Source organism: Ochotona princeps, chromosome 21 (genome assembly GCF_030435755.1).
Source record: "Ochotona princeps isolate mOchPri1 chromosome 21, mOchPri1.hap1, whole genome shotgun sequence".
Lineage (NCBI taxonomy): Eukaryota > Metazoa > Chordata > Mammalia > Lagomorpha > Ochotonidae > Ochotona > Ochotona princeps.
The window spans coordinates 33,594,092-33,611,277 of NC_080852.1; the positions used below are offsets into that span (position 1 = coordinate 33,594,092).

The 17,186-nt window shown below is 62.9% G+C and overlaps 1 protein-coding gene across 1 annotated transcript in view; it reads left to right on the forward strand.

Annotated features, from left to right (window-relative positions):
* The first annotated feature begins 4,192 nt into the window (after positions 1-4,192).
* PLXNA1 (plexin A1) overlaps positions 4,193-17,186 on the forward strand; it is a 47,174-nt gene continuing 34,180 nt past the window's right edge. The window contains exons 1-3 of the mRNA XM_058678437.1: positions 4,193-4,424; positions 9,346-10,609; positions 11,881-12,063. Coding sequence (XP_058534420.1) covers positions 9,365-10,609; positions 11,881-12,063 — 1,428 coding nt within the window. The 5' untranslated portion in view covers positions 4,193-4,424; positions 9,346-9,364. The remainder of the gene's footprint in view (positions 4,425-9,345; positions 10,610-11,880; positions 12,064-17,186) is intronic.

Genomic DNA, 17,186 nt, shown 5'->3' on the forward strand with positions numbered 1-17,186 from the left:
GGCCCAGTGTGCTGCCAGGGCCATCTTGACCAACGGACTGGGAGAGCATTACCCAAGAATGACTACAGGGAAAGGTGGAGCCAAGAACACAGCTGCCTCATGAAGCTCCTGGATCCAGCCATGCCTTGTAAAGAAGTAAGACAGTAAAAGCTCCTGTGGATGAGGCAAAGCCTCAGATAGCCTGCACCGTTGCTGCCGTACCCATTGTTTATGCCCACTGTCCACACTGAATGTCATTTTCGCTGTTTCCCCTTCAGCAATAGCAAAAAAGTTCTGCCTGCTCCCTGGAGGGTTTGCCTGGATGAAGCATGGGGCCAGGTAGTGTGTGTTCAAGCCCCAGTCCCTCCCCCCACCCTGGCCTGTTGCTGCCTCCTCCCTCAGGCCCTGCACTGGGGGACTGCGGTCCTGCACAGTAGGTGCCTAAACTGCTGGCTGTGTGGCTGGAGGCGGTGGCCTTGTCTGCAGAGATAGGCTGTGGTCTCGTCCACCCTTTTGTCACACACTTCCCCATGGTGGAGCCCAGTCCAGGATGGGGGGGAGAACAACTGGGCCACTGCCGCTTTGGCTCCTGGCTGGGCCGCAACCGAAGTGCCACTGCACCTGTGTGGGGAAGGCAGGTGCTTTAGGATAGCTTTAGGATGGCTTCCTAGAGGAGGAGCCTGCTCTGGGGTTGGAGCTAAGATCTCCAAGGGGACCTCAGGGAGGGATGTCTGAGCAGTCATCACATCAGGGAACCTACCAAGATCCCTCTCTGATGGGATCTTCTCTGGGGGAAGGAGGATGGATGCCAGGCCTGCAGAGCTGGGGGTGCCTCTGCTCCCCCCACCTGCCTCCAGGCTTCTCCTCAGATGTGATTTAGCACATGCAATCCAAAGCAGCTTGCTCAACAGGTCCCTGGGCTCCTGGCTTCTCCAGGCCTCAGTTTCCCCATCTGGGAACAGTCACAGCCCCTCCCCCATTCACGGCCACACCTTGTGAGTGGTGGTGGATGTTGAAAGAGGTGCCGAGGGAGACCTTAGCACAAAGCCAAGCCTGAGACCTCACAGTGACCCCCAGAGCCGCATGATTCGCCTTGTGATTTGCAAAAGGCACTGGGGGAGGGAATGGAATCTGGAGGGGTGCCCATGCTTCTGTCTTCTTTGGACAGAGACCCCGGCTGGCTGCACAGGGCTTTCTTTGCCTGTTGGCTGGAAAAGACCCCTCCCCCGAGAAAGTTCAACTTCCCTTTTCTTGTGCTCTTCCGCCCTTGAGCTCTAATCAGATCTATACAGCTCAACAGTAGATAGCCTAGTGGGGAGCTGGCACAGCAAGGGGCCCTCAGAGACCCCGGTGCAGGTGGCTGTGCAGGTGCAGGGTCCGGGCTGGTGGCAGCCAGTGTGTTCCCAGGATTGCCTCACCTGTGCAATGGAGGGGCCTGGGGGAGTAGGGCGGGGCTCCCTACTGCTCTCCCACCCCTCTGTGACCTTACTCTGCATCCCATGGTACTACACGGATACACCTGCCTGCCCTCCAGGCCACTGCACCCCCATGTCGCTCCCTGCCTCCACTTTCCCCTCACTGTGCCTTTGGAAGCTCTTGAGCTGACAAGAAGTCCTGGAGGCTGGAGAAGTCACGTGGAAAGAGACTGAGAGGAGCTCGGGAGCCCCTGCCCCCAGGGGACCGAACGGAGCCAGGCAACGAACCGAGCACCGGGCACCGAAACGCAGAGCCGCACCTCGTGCCTCCCAGCTGAGAGCATGGCCGCCCGCACCCCTGCCCACTCTACCTGCCGCTCCTTCCAGGAAAGATGGGGTTCCTGGTTTCGGGGTGCCTTCCCGCCCCCACCAGGAAGAGCTTGTCTCCAAAGGGTGATGGAGCAAGGAGCACTGCAGCTGGGGACAATGAGGCAGAGGTAAGCTCAGGTCGCTGGGGTGCTCAGCCCTGCACTAAGCGGGAGGCCTTTGGGCACCCACAGGGGCCAGGCTCTGCACAGGGAGTGGAGCCAGGCGCAGTCGGGCCTGGCATCCCAGCAGCAGCTAAGGGTATTTTTACAAACTTTTGAAATAATTGTCATCTGTGACGTTTGCAGTTTCACAGAAGGCAGTAGAGTGTGGAGGAGCCCCCGTGGCTAAGCACTTCCGCTGCCTGTGCTGTGCGGTCAGGAGCCCCAGAACCACAGACCCAGGTTCCAATCGCGGCTCAGCTGTGGCCACATGCCTCCCACTTCTCCCTCTCTGTGCCTGGAAGAAGCTTCTTGGTGTGGTCACCAAGCCAACCCAGAGGAGGGAGCTGGGTGTGGTCACTGGACCCAATGCCCACACACAGGGTGCACACACAGCAGCCATCTGCTCTGCCACATTGGTCCCCCTTCGTGCGTGGGTTGCAGCCCTTTTCCTTATTGATTCCTGAAAGTTCTTTACATATTCTGGATCCACATGTTTTATCCATTGTATGTGAGTGTCTTAAGAGATCTTTCTCTGGGTCCTGGTTTGTCACCCTATGTTTGAGACTGCTCACCATAATAAAAGGATTCCATTTGAATGTAGAATTGATCCGGATTGCCATCCCTAGTCACAAGACAACCTGCTCTGTTGCCTGCTGGTTTTCGCTCTCCTGCTCGGGTCCACCCACCTATTGCAGTGGAGGGCTGTGCATGACTCGAGGGAGGAGTCCATCTGCAAACTGCTTGCTGTTGCCGACGGGTGTCTCCTGGGACCACCAAGCAAGAAGGGCCTCTGTTCTTCCTGGCTGCAGAAAGGAAGATCAGTGTCGCAGAGCAGTCAGGGCCACGGGGCATTTGGGGAAGCTGCTGCGTCTCCAACAGCCTCAGTTCAGCCACCTGTAAGATGTAGCAGAGCCTCCTGTAAGTAGACCTTCTGAGTGATGTCACCGCACTCGCGAACCAGCGAAGCCACAGCAAACACCCAGTTCCTCCGGAGAGCGCCAGAGAAGGCCAGAGGGGCGGTGGGGACCAAGCGTGGGTGGGGCCGTGGGCAGTGGGATCCCGCTCCCGCCGCTGCTGGGTTGCCCACCAGGACCATGGCTCAGAGAAGGATTCTGCAGCCTCCGCTAGAGCCGGACACGTAGCCACCCTACGACCTCCAAGCTGCACATGGCCTCGCTCCTGAGGGGAGAGGAGACACCTTGAATGGGATCCCAGGTCTGCAGTGCCCTGGACCAGAACAGCCCACGGGAAAGGGGTGTGGCGGCCGCTGGGGACCGGGGAGGGACCTCTCCCGCCCCACCCAAGCCCTTCCTCCACTGCTTCCCTTTCTGAACTTGACACCACAGTCCACCGGCAGCAAATCCCGGCACTCTAGGGCCTCCAGACCGACAGGCTATCCTCGCCCAACAATCCACCAGCTGCCTTCCCGCGGGACGCCTTCCCCACAGCTTTAGCTCTCCCCGAGGGGCTCTCGGCAAGCACTGACCCTCTAACCTCCTGCAATCCCCCGGTGTGGAGCGAGGGGAAGGGGATTGGTCCCTGGCCCGCACCTCCACCCCAGCCGCAACCAGCCTTGGGGGCTGCGGGCAGGGGCAGCCGGGCTCCCCAGCCGGCAGCGCCAGGCCCCACCCCAGCCGGCCCCGCTGTGCCTCTAGGCTCCGCACACCTCCCGGTCTCCTCGGGGGCCCAGGCCAGGTCACATTGTCCGGACACCAGGCTTTGCTGTCCTGCCACACCCCTGTCGCAGGATCCCGGGCCAGGGACTTTCCTCCTCCGGCCGGCGTCCCCAGCCCGCCTAGCCTGGGGCCCGCGGGGGATCACGGGGCGCCCGCTGCTAGTCCGCACAGGGACCGGGTCCACCTTGCGAATGGAACACCCACTGGGACACACGGACCCCGGGGCTGGACTCGGTTTACCTCCCCCACCCCGGCGTGGATGGAAGCGGCGCTTCCAGCCGGGATGCACGGAGGCCACGCCCAGGTCCCAGGGGTGAGGTATTAGGCCAACCCAGGCAGCGGTTGTGCGGGGTTGGGGGGCTCCCGGGGCGTCCAACCCCGTGGCCCCCTTGGCCGAGCCATTTAAGGCGGGCGGCCCCATCGCCCTTTGAAGGCTCGCGGTGGGACCCGGAGTGCGCACAGCGCGGGCAGAGCGCCCTCTGGAGGCCGCGGCCGGCCCCGCCCCCGCCCCGCCCCCGCCGGCCCCGCCCCCCGGGCCCCCGCCGGCGCATGCGCGCGGCGCGGCGCTCCGCGGGCGGCGAGAGCGAGGCCGGTCCGCAGCCGCGCGGCGTTCGGCGCCCCATTCATGCTGGGCAGCGGCAGCGCGGCCACGCAGCGGAGCCCGGGCGCGGCGGTGACGGCGACGGCGGCGGCAGCAGCAGCGGCCTCGGCCTGGGCGGCCTTCGCGGCTTCGGCGGCCCCGTGGCGGGGCGGGCGGCGGCGGCGGCGGCGCGGGCGGCGGGGCGCGACGATGGCCGGCGGCGGGGCGCGCCCCGGGGCAGCCGGTGAGTCGGGGCGCAACTTTCCCCGCGGCGCTGCGCGAGGCGGTGGGCGGGGAGCCGGGCCAGGGCAGGCGGGGGTCACGGGGCCGGTCCAGGGTCCCTGGCCCCCGAGGAGGAAGGGGGCAGCCCGGCACCGGTCGGGCGGGGGGTGGCCTCGGCGAGGGCGCCTCGGTGCGGCCGGCGAGCAGGGGGTGTGCGCGGGGGACTGCGGCGCGCGTGTCCGCGCTCCGCGTGTCCCTGCGTCTCTGGCCCGGGCGCCCGCCTGTGTCCGGGCGCGGCCGCGGCGCCGCCGCTCAGCTGCCGCGTCCCCGCCCGGCCGGGATCGGACCGCGGCCCCAGGCCCAGCGCCGCCGGCCTCTCCTCGCCCGGCCCGGCCCGACCTGCAGAGCTCCGCTGGGCAGCTCCCTGGGGCGGCCCGGAGGAGGCGGGCGCTGCCCCCTCCTCAAAGGCTGAGGAGAAAGTTTGTGGCGGCCCCGCCGGCAGGGCCCTGCTGGTGCCCAGGCCGAACCCGGCCGCTGGACCGCGCGCGGGGCGCAGACCTCCGGCGGCCGGCGAGGACCGAGCTGGGCAGGCCCGGGCAGGGCTCGGCGGCCGCCTGGGCAGGGCCGCGGGAGCCGGGAGGAGGTCTTGAGGGGTCTGTGCGCTCGGCCGGCCCCCAGATGCTGTGGGAGGGGTTGGGGGTACTTGGAGCCGTCTCCCGGGGATCGCTGCCCCCCTCCGCCTCCTCTGGCCCGGGGCTCCTGGAGCAGAGCGCCCGGTCCAGCCCAGGGCCGCAGGGCTGGGAGGGGGGTGCGGGTGCCACTCGCAGGCCGCCCCGTTCGCAGCCTCCTGGGCCTCCCCCTTGCTGGGCCTCGCCAGGGTCAGACCGCTTCACTTGGAGGCTTCCGATAGCTTCCTGAACAGTCCCCGGCTTGGCATTAAACGTAGCCGGCGGCTGTGCTGGGCACATTCAGAGCTGTGTGGGGAGTGGGTAGCGGGGACTCCAGGGAGAACCCTCTGTCCCCTATACTATCCCAAGTACAGCCTGGAAAAGACGGGGAGACTGCTGCCTGGAACTGGCAACTGCCCCTGGCTTGCCCATGGGGTACTGGGGCCACGCCCCTTGAAAGAAAGGGGTGTGTTGAGGGGGAGGGGAAGTGGTGGAACCTCTGTCCCTCAGCTGGGCTCCTGAGGCATGGGTACCTCCTGGCTGGCTGAGGACTGCAGCCCTTGGTGTCCCTCGCGCCTGGGTAGCACACACACCCGAGGTTCCCTGCATTGCTGTGGGGTGTGTAGCAGAGGCGGAAAGCATGCATGGGGCTCCCCAAGACTGCCCAGCCCTGGAAGAACAGATCTGTAAACTGGCGATTGTGCTTCAGTGCCAGACTTGCAGCTGGAGGGGCAGGCGCAGGGGTATGGGTTAGTGCACTAGGCTGGCGGGCCCTGAAGGAAGCTGAGGTGGAGCTCTGAGGGTGGAGGACCGATGTGCTCCGAGGACAAAGCAGATGGCCCTGCCCTGGACTCTGGGGCTCCAGGGTGGTGGCCTGCACCTTTTGTGTCCCGAGGACCATGCTGTGCCCAGCAGTGTGGAGCAGACACTTGGAGGCAGGACCTGGCTGAGGGCATACACTTTTTGTGATCCCAACGGGCTGCTGGTGTAAGCAGGGCCACTCAGGTCTACCTCCCGCAGGGGCAGGGTGGGGAACCACTGGGCAAGGTAGCGAGCGCTCTGTACCCTACCTCCATATCCCATCGTGTGGGAGCCCCGGGAGGATTTCCCTGGGGGGAGGGCATGGGCAGCATTTGTCCTGCTGTGGAGAGGGCTGACGGGGTGGGGGGAGGCATTTGTTACCAAGGGTGAGAAGAACTCCCTGGTATCACCCAGGGCTGCAAGAGGGAAGGGGACACAACCTGGTGTGGGTTCTCCCGATCAGTAATGCCCTCCTGTCCAGGACAGGAGCCCCTGGCACAGCCTGCACCTGCCTGTGGCCTGGCCTCTCCCCATCCAGCACCCTCAGAGCCCGTCCAGCTTCCCCTTCCCCCGGGGGCCCACTCTTCCCAGGCCCCTTGCCCAGGCTTGCCACCACAGCATACCTTCCCCTCCTAGCTGCCACGGTGCCTGGTTCTTCCAGAGCAGGTGGAAGACCCCCACAGGGAGCCTTTACAAGTCTCAGGGCTCTGCCCTTCTTCCTGAAACTCAGCCTCTGCTGGCACACCCCTCCCAGAGCCAGCCCTGCCCCCGGCACCCAGGCACAGCTTGGGGATGAATGCTTTCTTTCCCTGGACAGACTAGGCCTGGAGGAGTGAGGCCTCAGCAGGGCAGCTGGTCTCCCATAGAAGCTTGGAATTTGGGCCCTGCCCTGTAGGGATTGGCAGGGTGACCTTGGGTCTGTGGGAGCCCTGAGCCCTCTATCTCAGGGAAGTACCCCAAGCCCCCTCACTGGCTTTTGCCAGACGGTGGGCACAAGGGACTCAGACCACAGCTCAGGCTCCCTGCTCTCCGGCGCCAGTCCCATCTTGGCAGCCTCTGTTGGGGGGGCGTGGGTGCAGGCTGAAGGCCAGGCTGGAGTTTGGATGGTGGCTTCTTCAGCCGGGTCCCTCCTGTTTAATATAAAAAGCGGGGCCCGTAATTGCATTACGATGTGTATAATTACCCCGGAGGAGGGGTGAGCCCAGCCCCTGGTAATTGCAGGCCTGCTTTGAACTGATAAACGGTGAGTGATTCATGTTTTCTTTGGAGTTCACATCTACTCTGCTTTCAGACCAGGCCTGGCTGCCACCACTAGGAGCCTCTGCTCCCTGGTGCCCCTCGGGCTCCAGGGAGGGGCTGGGGCGACAGGACTGGGAGGACACCCCTCCTGACCATCTTTGGAGGCAGCTGACAGCTGTAGGAGGGGGACACACAAGGCTTGCATGATCTCCTGGTCAAAGCTGCTCCTGTGTCCCCGTTGGGCAGTGGCTAGATGCTGGGCACTTGCTGGGCAGGGTATGTATGGGCATGGGGAAGAGCAAGGGGTAGGTACCACTCCTTGTGCCCATTCATTCATTTAGAAGTGTTTATTGAGACTCAGAGAAGTTCTAGCAGAGAGAGAAAGCAGCAAACTTTCGCAGAGGCAGCCCTCCCCCTTCCCCGCCCTCAGAGTCACCATCCTCGTGGGGATCTGGGGATGGCATTGTCTCAGACCGTTAGCCGTCCTGTGCTGCAGGGCGAAACAGCAAGCAGGTCAGAGGGACGCTGGGCCGACACCTGAGCTGGGAGGTGGGGCAGTCAGAGCAGTCGGCTAGCTAAGGATGGACCTGCAGGTCCCAAGGCCTCCGGCACAGTGGCCAGCAGCCAGCTCCCTGCCTGCACTTGGCAAAAGGCCCCATCTTCAGGCCTCAGCCTCTCTACCTGTGAAGTGGGGGCTGCCTGGCTCTGTGAGAGGCATTGTCTGGAAGTTCAGGGGAGCATGTGGGCGGTCCCAGCTGGCACCTGCCAGCATGCAGGTCAGCATCACTGTGCAGGCTCCAGGGTAGGGCCCTTGCTGGCCTCAAGTGGGCGGCTCTGCTGACAGTGCCGTGGGCATGCCACGACCTTCCTGCCATCACCCGCGAGAGGAGCTGTCGTCATCCTCCTTACATACAGAGTGGGGAACCCAGGCCAGGAAAGGGAGTGTCCCTGTGTGTGCAGAGCCGCAGGCTTAACCCTTTGCGTGGCCACCTGCTATCAAGCCAGGGGGTGGGAGAAGGGTGGGCAGCGGAGGGGGGCTGCAAAGTCATGATGCTGTAGTGGCTGTGGATTGGGGGCAGCAGCTGGGGAGCAGTTTGGGGGAGCTCTGGAGGAGGAAGCTGGGATGGGAGCTGCATGCTGTTGTGGAATGGGCAGTGCTGGGGCACAGTGGCAGTGAGCCTCTGGTCTAAGGGAGGACACACAGATCTGGTCAGGCCTGGCATCTGCGTGGGGGTGGAGGTACCAAACTGGGAAAAGAGGGCTGCTGCCAAGGGCTGGGCATGGGGTGCTGGCACCCTCCCTGTCTGCAGGATTCCCTCCATCCTAGGAGCTGGCTGTCGGCTGATGGCAGGTGAGGTTGGGAGGGACAGCTGAGGGGCAGTGGGCTGGGGCTTGTGGGTTCCCCAGAGGGTACCGGTGAGCTGGAGTGTGGACATAGACAGGAGGTGATACCCACTGTGTGCCTTTTAGGTCATTGCTTAAAGTGCAGTGTTGGAGGTCAGCCAGGGGAGTGTCTCTGGCACTGGAATCCCAGTAACTTGGCCCACCTCCAGCCATGCTGAGCACCACTGCCCATCAGACCATGGCTTCGTTGGGACTGTCCCCGAATGGGCTGTACGGCCTGCACTGGGGGCTGCTGTGGGTGTGAATAAAGGACCGGCCTGGTGGGTCCAAAGCTGTTGTGAGCACCCAAGGAGTGCCCCGCTCCCATGAGGCGGGGTAGGGAGAGTATAGGGAGTAGAGCTGACGTCACTTAAATGTGTGTGCCCACAGGTGTGCTAGCCTCCTGCCCAGGCTAGCCCCAGACAGCAGTGGCAAGCACTGTGGAGGTGGCGATGAGTGGGTGACCATGGTGAAGGTTGCCACCAAGAAGCTGAAGCAGGGAGGACATCACCCAGCCTGAGAAGGAGGGCCTGGATATGCCATCCGGGTCAGTCCCAACCCAGGCCACAGGCCCTTTCCCACAGTCTCCCTGCTGCATCTCCAACTGGTGCTGTCCGCAGCTGGGGTAGCTGCGGCTTGGTTGGTCATGGCAGCACGTAGTGTACCCTCACTGCAGAGCCCTGGGCCAAGGAGTTGCCCTCCGCTCTGCCTCTGGCTTCGCCCCAGCTAGATCCTGCCTGCTAGAGGTGCAGCAGGGATGGCTCTAGAGATAGATTGCACATGGGCACACTGTCGTGGGTGTGCAGGCCATGCCCGCCCTCACTGACCCTGTCCCACCCATTCTTCCCTCAGGGTTAAGGCTCCCAGCCCCATGAAGCCCACCCCTGCAGGACCTGAGCAGCTCAGCCTGAGGCCCCTACCCGCCATGCCGCTGCCACCTCAGAGCCCGTGGGCACTTCCGATGCTGCTGCTGCCACTGCTCCTGGGGGGCATACAGCAAGTGGTAGGCACGCCCAGGCTGGGTGGGGGCACACAGCCCGGCTTCCGCACCTTTCCGGCTAGTGACTGGGGCCTCACTCACCTGGTGGTCCATGAGCAGACGGGTGAGGTGTATGTGGGCGCAGTGAACCGCATCTACAAGCTCTCGGGGAACCTGACGCTGCTGCGTGCACACGTGACAGGCCCTGTGGAGGACAACGAGAAGTGCTACCCTCCCCCCAGTGTGCAGTCGTGCCCGCACGGCCTGGGCAGCACCGACAACGTCAACAAGCTGCTGCTGCTGGACTACGCCGCCAACCGCCTGCTGGCCTGCGGCAGTGCCTCCCAGGGCATCTGCCAGTTCTTGCGGCTCGACGACCTCTTCAAGCTGGGAGAGCCACACCACCGCAAGGAGCACTACCTATCCAGCGTGCGTGAGGCCGGCAGCATGGCGGGCGTGCTCATCGCAGGGCCTCCGGGCCAGGGCCAGGCCAAGCTGTTTGTGGGCACGCCCATTGATGGCAAGTCCGAGTACTTCCCCACGCTGTCCAGCCGCCGCCTCATGGCCAACGAGGAGGATGCTGACATGTTCGGCTTCGTGTACCAGGATGAGTTCGTGTCGTCACAGCTCAAGATCCCATCAGACACCCTGTCCAAGTTCCCGGCCTTCGACATCTACTATGTATACAGCTTCCGTAGCGAGCAGTTTGTCTACTACCTCACCCTGCAGCTGGACACACAGCTCACCTCACCCGACGCCGCCGGCGAGCACTTCTTCACCTCCAAGATCGTGCGGCTGTGCGTGGACGACCCCAAGTTCTACTCGTACGTGGAGTTCCCCATCGGCTGCGAGCAGGCAGGCGTGGAGTATCGCCTGGTGCAAGACGCCTACCTGAGCCGGCCTGGCCGTGCCCTGGCCCAGCATCTGGGGCTGGCGGAGGACGAGGAGGTGCTGTTCACTGTGTTTGCCCAGGGCCAGAAGAACCGCGTGAAGCCACCCAAGGAGTCGGCGCTGTGCCTCTTCACGCTCAGGGCCATCAAGGAGAAGATCAAGGAGCGGATCCAGTCGTGCTACCGCGGCGAGGGCAAGCTCTCGCTGCCCTGGCTGCTCAACAAGGAGCTGGGTTGCATCAACTCGGTGAGTGCTGGCTCTGCCGCCTGGGTCATCCTCCGCTGCTTTCCTAGGCTTGTTTGATTTATCCTTAGTTTACAGACAAGGTCCCCGAGATGCAGAGAAGGTGGGGCAACTTGTCCAGGGTCACATAGCCAGTAGAGGCAGAGCAGGACATTATCCCGTTGCATAGGCCCCCTACAGCATCTCTATGGAGCGATGGTGGCTCTGTGTCCTTGGGCTTCCACCCCCTTGGCAGCAGTGGGAGTGGATGTCATTGCATACAGGCAGCACTCTGTCCCTGACATACCATGTGCTGGGTAGTGCCCCCTGCACCTGTCCTGAGGGCTGGCCTCATGCCAGCCTCTGGGTAGCAGGCAGTTCCCAGGCAAGCACCCAAGGCCAGGCCCGTGCCCTCTGTGGCTGCTGCCCTCTAAGCTGGGAGTACCATTCCTTGCGGGAACCACCCAGGTACCTGTGGTGGATGCAATCGCCCCACCTCTCCCAGGCCTCTCCATCTTGTGGGCTCAGGGACAGCTCATGCTGCCTGCCCTGTCTCTGTGTCCGAGCCCCACCCTTCCCAGGAGGGCTCCCCAATGGCCCCCAGCTCTGGCACAACCTCCCCTATGGCATCTGCATTATGGCCTCTCTGCTCCCAGCCTGTAGAGGGATCAAGTTGTCATCTTGCTCGTGCCTTTGGCTTTTTCACCCTGCCCTTCCCTCTTCTTGGCTTCTCAGTAAGCAGCTGCCTGCCCCTGCCCAGGCCCCCCAGCACCTCATGCTGTGGATTGCCTCCCTGCTGCCCGTTCCCACAGTCCCTTCCTGTGCCTTGGAGGTGTGGCTGGCTCCCTCCCTTTGGGAGGAACTTCACCAGGGTCCCTACCCTCTTTAGTGCGCTGAGTGAGGACCCAGCTCCCCACGCCAGGCTGCACCCACCTCTATCCAGCTGTGGCTGTGACTGGCAGGGTCCCCAGTGCAGCAGGCCTGGCACATGTCTGCTTGGTGGCTCCCATACTGAGGTCACACCGTTCGAGGGCCAGTGGTTCTCCAGGCTGTGCTCTGCGCAGAGCCAGGTGCAGGAGACATGGGAGACATGCTTGCTTCAGCCTCAATCTCTCTGTCTCTCAGTGGGCTTGAGGACCCCTGTTCCATAGGACTGTACAGCCTGCCCTTATAGCTGTGTGCTTGTCCCTGGAAGCCCCTCCTTGGCCCCTGGCCTGACTGCGAAGGCCGAGCTGGGAGGCCCCGTCCCCAGGGAGGTGTTCGTGGTGTGACTCTCACCTTGTTCCTGCTCACAGCCCCTACAGATCGATGATGACTTCTGCGGGCAGGACTTCAACCAGCCCCTGGGTGGCACGGTCACCATCGAGGGCATACCTCTGTTCGTGGACAAGGATGACGGCCTGACCGCTGTGGCTGCTTACGACTACCGTGGCCGCACCGTGGTGTTTGCCGGCACTCGCAGCGGCCGTATCCGCAAGGTTAGGCCAGGATGGGCATGGGGTGTGGTGATGTGGGAACTTGGGATCTGGTGAGGGAACAGGGTCTGGGCCCAGGGACCTTGAGGGGCTTACCTCACTGGTGCCCAATAAGGGTCCAAGCCTGGGTGAGGACCCTTAGAGGCCATGCAGCCTGGAGGCCAAGGCTAGTGGGACAGGCTCTGTAGTGTACTCATGACCCCAGAAGGCTGAGGAGAGGTGGGAGTGGGGTGGCCTGTGCAGGCCTCCTCCCCTCCCCTCAGGTCCCTGTTCCTGAGCCCTGGGAGATCCAATGTCTGCTGAGACAGCAGTGCCCTGCACGAGGGCGGCGGCAAGGCCAAGGGCAGGGGAAGGGTAGGCCCCCGCCCCCACGCCATCTTGGACTGCTGCCAGAGGAGTGGTGTTCAGGGCACTGGAGGGACAGTGTTCCTGGCCCCTCAGGGTGAGGGGTGTGGGAGGGCTCCCTGGCCTCTGCATTCTCCTTCCCACCAATGCTGAGCTGGACCAGGAGGGCTTCCTGGAGAGTGAGGGCAAAAAGGAAGCCTCTGGACCTGTGGGTGGGTGTTACTGGGTAGGTACCAGGCTTTAGGGCAGGGTGAGCTGCTAAAGCAAGTTCCCCAGGGAGACTGCGGGGTGGGGATGCCGGGTGCGGCAGGACTCAGCAAGCAGGGGCGGGCCTGGGGATGAAATACCAGCCACCAGGGCCGGCACTGACACAGCTCCTCGCCTGCTGTGTGTGCACCCGTGGGTGGGGCTGGGCCTGCCGCCAGCCAGGGCCTCCAAGCTCTCGGCCTGGGCCGTGGAGGTTGCCCTGGGACTCATGTCCTTCTGCTCTCTGGGAAGGGAACACCCCTTCCTCCTCCCTCTATTCCCCCAATCCCACACTTGAGCTCCCAGCCTGTCTGTGGAATGAGCCCATATGTTCATGACCTAGGCTAGGTGTGTGTGGACTGCTGCTGAGTGCAGGACTGTGGTGGGCAAGGCCCTGTTAGCTCCCAGCACAGCTCAGCACCCTCTGGTGCCCTCAGCCAGGTCCTCTGCTGGAGTCTTTCGCCTCTGGCACAAGGGGCCTTTCCCTGTCACTCGCCCTCCTAGGGCAGGAGTGAGCTACCCAGGGCCCTGTATGTGCTGCTGTGTGGTGCCTGGCAGACAGCTGTGCTAGGGAGAGATGCCAGGGGGTGGGGGGATGCAGTCGGCTTGGAGCCGTTCCCACGGGCACCTCCGCTCGGCTCCCAGGGTTGCAAGCATCCCCTGGGATGGTGGGTGGGCTGGAAGAGGGACAGGCAGACCAGTCCCGGCACCACCCAGGTTCCCCAGTAAGGCTGGGCAGACGGGTTCCTCCAGTGCTCCCATTGCTGCTTCCTCCCCCGCTCTGTGCCCCAGGACACCTCTGGGTGGCAACTTTGGCTGGGGAAATGGGGGGAATCCTGAATCCCAGTTGGCCATTGTTCTACTTCCCTCCCCCGCCCCACCTGGCAGAGAACTAAGGCCTGGAACCTGGATTTGTGGACTGGTCCACAGAAAGAGGCCACCCTGGGCCATGACCAGAGGTCCCTCCACCTTTCCTCCCTGGCCCCGTGGCCTGTCGCCTACTCCTCCAGGCCAATTGCCAACTTGTTTGGATGGCCGCTGGGCAGTCCAGCCGGGCAAGTAGAGTGTGAATTCCTCCAAGGGCCTTGGTGTTGCTGGTTCAAGTCCCTTTCTGGGTGACAGTTTCTTCCTCCCACCACCCCACCCCCCGGACTAGGTGCAGCTTGTGAGTGGGTAGCACCATTTTGGGGATGCCTGGAGCTGCTGGTTGGCAGTCGATGGTGGGCTCTGTGAACTGGACACTTGGGGCTGTTTGTAGGATCTCCAGTCATGGCAGCCCCAGGCCTGTGCTCCTAAGAGTGCCTGTGTTTATTGGGCATGCGGGGAGCACTGGTTGTGTGCTGGCCCCACGTGGAAGCCTCATAGCAACCCCTGCCCCCGCTCTACAGAAGAGGGAACCATGGCAGGTGGAGCCAGCAGTGCCGAGGGCCTCATCATTCCTGCTCCTCTGTGGGTCCTTGCAGGAGGGTGCCTGGGGCCTGACAGGTTCCCTGGATGGGGAAGGTGGGGGTGTTGGACCCCTGCTTCAATGCCAGCCCTCCCTGAGGGCGCCCAGGGTCTGCAGCAGTTCAGCAGCTGCTCTTCCAGGAAGCCCTCACCAACCCCCAGTGCCCTCACTGACCTGCAGGCCCTCGGCAGCTGCTGCCTGCCCCCTCTCAAGTAGGGGGAGGGAGGGGGCTCTAGCTGCTGCCTGCTGTGCCGTCTCCTTCTGTCCCCTTGTTCCATAGTGCCCCAGGGCCTACACCCCTGGCCCGGCTTTAGGCTATATCCTTAGTTCCCACAACCGGGGTAGCAGTTCCACAGGCACCTGGCCTGGCTCTGTGACCTCCTATAGGTACCACCCTAGGCCCTGTCATGACCCCTCCCACAGCAAGGGACGCTCCCTCTCCCCCCCCCCCCACACACCCTTCCCCCCCCGGAGCCACACACGCTGCTTCTTGGCTGGAGCCTGGCAGGAAATTCCTGCTTCCCTCGTCTCCCTGCGTTGTTCTGACCAAGCCTGGGTGTTGGGTGGCTGTGGGCCACAGAATCCCCGCTGGGTTCTCCCACCGCCTCTTGCTCTGTGGGCCTCCAGCTCCTCCTCCCCTCCTGTAGCAGAGGGGATGTGGACGTCTTCACCTCCTCTCAGTTCCCAGTTGCAAGTCTGAGCCTGGGACCTGGGAACCCCCAGCTACAGCCTGAGGAGCAGGGCCTGCTGGGCTGGCCACTCCCCCTCTTTCCCTGGCCTACTCCTTCCCCAGCTTTAAAAAGTGCCTGGGGAGCTCCAGGGACTTAGTTGGCCCCTGGCCAGGCCCTGCCAAACGTGTTGTTGTGTAAAATTGTAGCCGATTAATTTAAGATCTGCCAACTTCAGCTGCTCAGCCCTGGCTGGGGGTGCTCCTGCCTCCCCCTCTCTTCCCCAGAGCCCTGCCTGCCACCTGCCCCTCCCTCTGCAGAGGCTGCCTGTCCCAGCACTTCTGCCCGCTAGAGCCCCACCCCTGGCCATTGTCCCCTTTTTACCCCCTCCCTCAGCTTCTAGGAGACTGGACCCCCAGAAGGAGGTCTCGAGGGAAGCTCCTGATTTGAGTCTGGGAGTCATCCCAGATCTCCCTAAGGAAAATAACCGACCCCAGACTCCTGCAGAGTGAGTACCCCCCCTCCTGATCCCTGCAGAGCACAGGTGGGGAGAGTCCACAGGGGAAGGAGGACCAGAGTGGGGACATCGGTCCCGTGGCCCCTGTTGAGACCCACAGGGCCTAAGACCCAGCGCTGCCTGCTTTGGTAGCCATGCTGGGGCTGTGTCCATTTTGTGGCCAGGGCTTGTATTGTGGTATTTAGCAGCTTGTAGGGGAAGAACTTTGAGGGCCCACAGGTTGCCAGACCTCGGGGCAGGGCACCTGGGCTCTGTGGCTGGGCACAGGTTCCCTGTGGAGCTCAGCTGGCAGTGACCCTATCTGGGGGGCTGCAGGGAAGTGGGGTGAACCTGTGACAAGCTACGGCTGCTGTGCCCTGACCCTGGCCTGGTTACGGTCCCATTCATACAGGCCTTTGTCAGCCGTTGTAAACCTTTATGCTACAGGGTGATGCTCGGCCCCTGGTTGCCCACTGCCCACACTGGGCCTGGGTCCCTGTGGAGGTGGGCCCCGCACTGTCTGGGGTTCGTGGGCTTGGGCGTCCCATGGCGTTAGTTGTGTTGTCTCTCCAGAGCCTTGGGATCCATGGCTGGTGGCAGACCAAGATCCACTGAGCACGTTGGTGCCTGACCCTTTCCCCACCCCTCATACGATTTCATTCACCCTGGCTGCTCAGGTCTGCTGTACTCCTGGTGTACTCCTGGTGTGTGCTGCCCTGAGCCTGGGCTGGCTGGAAGCCCCTGCATGCTTTACATGCGTCTCAGCTATTCTGACTCTACACTGGCCGTTGTCAGGCTGGTGGACACACGTGGGAGCGTGCACAGATAGGGGGTGACACAAAGAGTGCTTGGGGCCTGGCCTCCACCTCTAGGGCTGCTGTCAACATGTGAGCTGGTGAGGTTGCCCTTCATGCTGTGGCCTGTTCCTAGGTGTCCACTGCCCTGCTAGCCTGGCCCCCTTGGGCATCTTTGTTGCTGTCTGGGAGGCTGGGTGGAGCACTGTGGCCATGCATGGCAGGGCTGTGTTTCTGTCCACTCTGGGCATTGATGGGAAGTGGTGGGGACCCAGCTGTTGCTGCTTGTCAGGACCACTAGCTCCTTTGGTAAGGATGGTACTTTCGGCTGCAGTGCTGTAAATGACCTCCTGAGCCCATCTTGGACAGCACAGTGATGGATGTGGAGGCTGAGACAGCCCCTGGGACTTAGTGGGGTGGGGTCAACTGGGCAGGGTATGTTGGGGGGCATGGTGACCTAAGTGCTGCTCTGGGAGCCTGTTCTGTATATGGTGGTTGAGTTTACTGATGACCTTGTGATTTGCATGGTAGGGGCTTGGAGCCAGGGAGTGTGCATGGAACTTTCATCTGCTCTTGAGTGACGCTGAGGGTCAGGCCTGCAGGTAGCTCTGACATCTTAGGAGGGAGGGGCATTGGAGGGCCACGGTGGGTTCATGGGTTTGAGACAAAGACAGGAGGCCATATGAGCCTCTGCATCTGCTGGGACCCCACGCTGGTTGGGCCCTGGGCTCCAGTCGGGGGGTCTCGACCTGTCTGAGGCTGACAGAGACCTTGTCAGTGATGTGTGCTGATGGAAACCCCAGGGCATGTCCTCCACCATAGTGGGTGCAGCCAAGACTTACCCTTGGAAACCACAGGCTCCCAAGCACTGCCGTAGATGAGGAGACTGAGGGTGTGGGAGGCCTTGTCCTGCAGAGGGTCATGGCTGGAGCAGGTTGGAGCCCATCTCTGGCAACCTGGCTCTCCCACCTGCAGGACCCTGGCTTCATTGCTTGCAGCTCTCCTTTGTGTGGTGGGGGTTGAGGATAAGGAAGACCGGATTCCTGGGACCCCCTCCTCCCCTGCCAGGTGTGTCTGGCCCAATTACAGCCATCAGGCCTCCTGCAAATCATGTTTTAATTACCCAATTA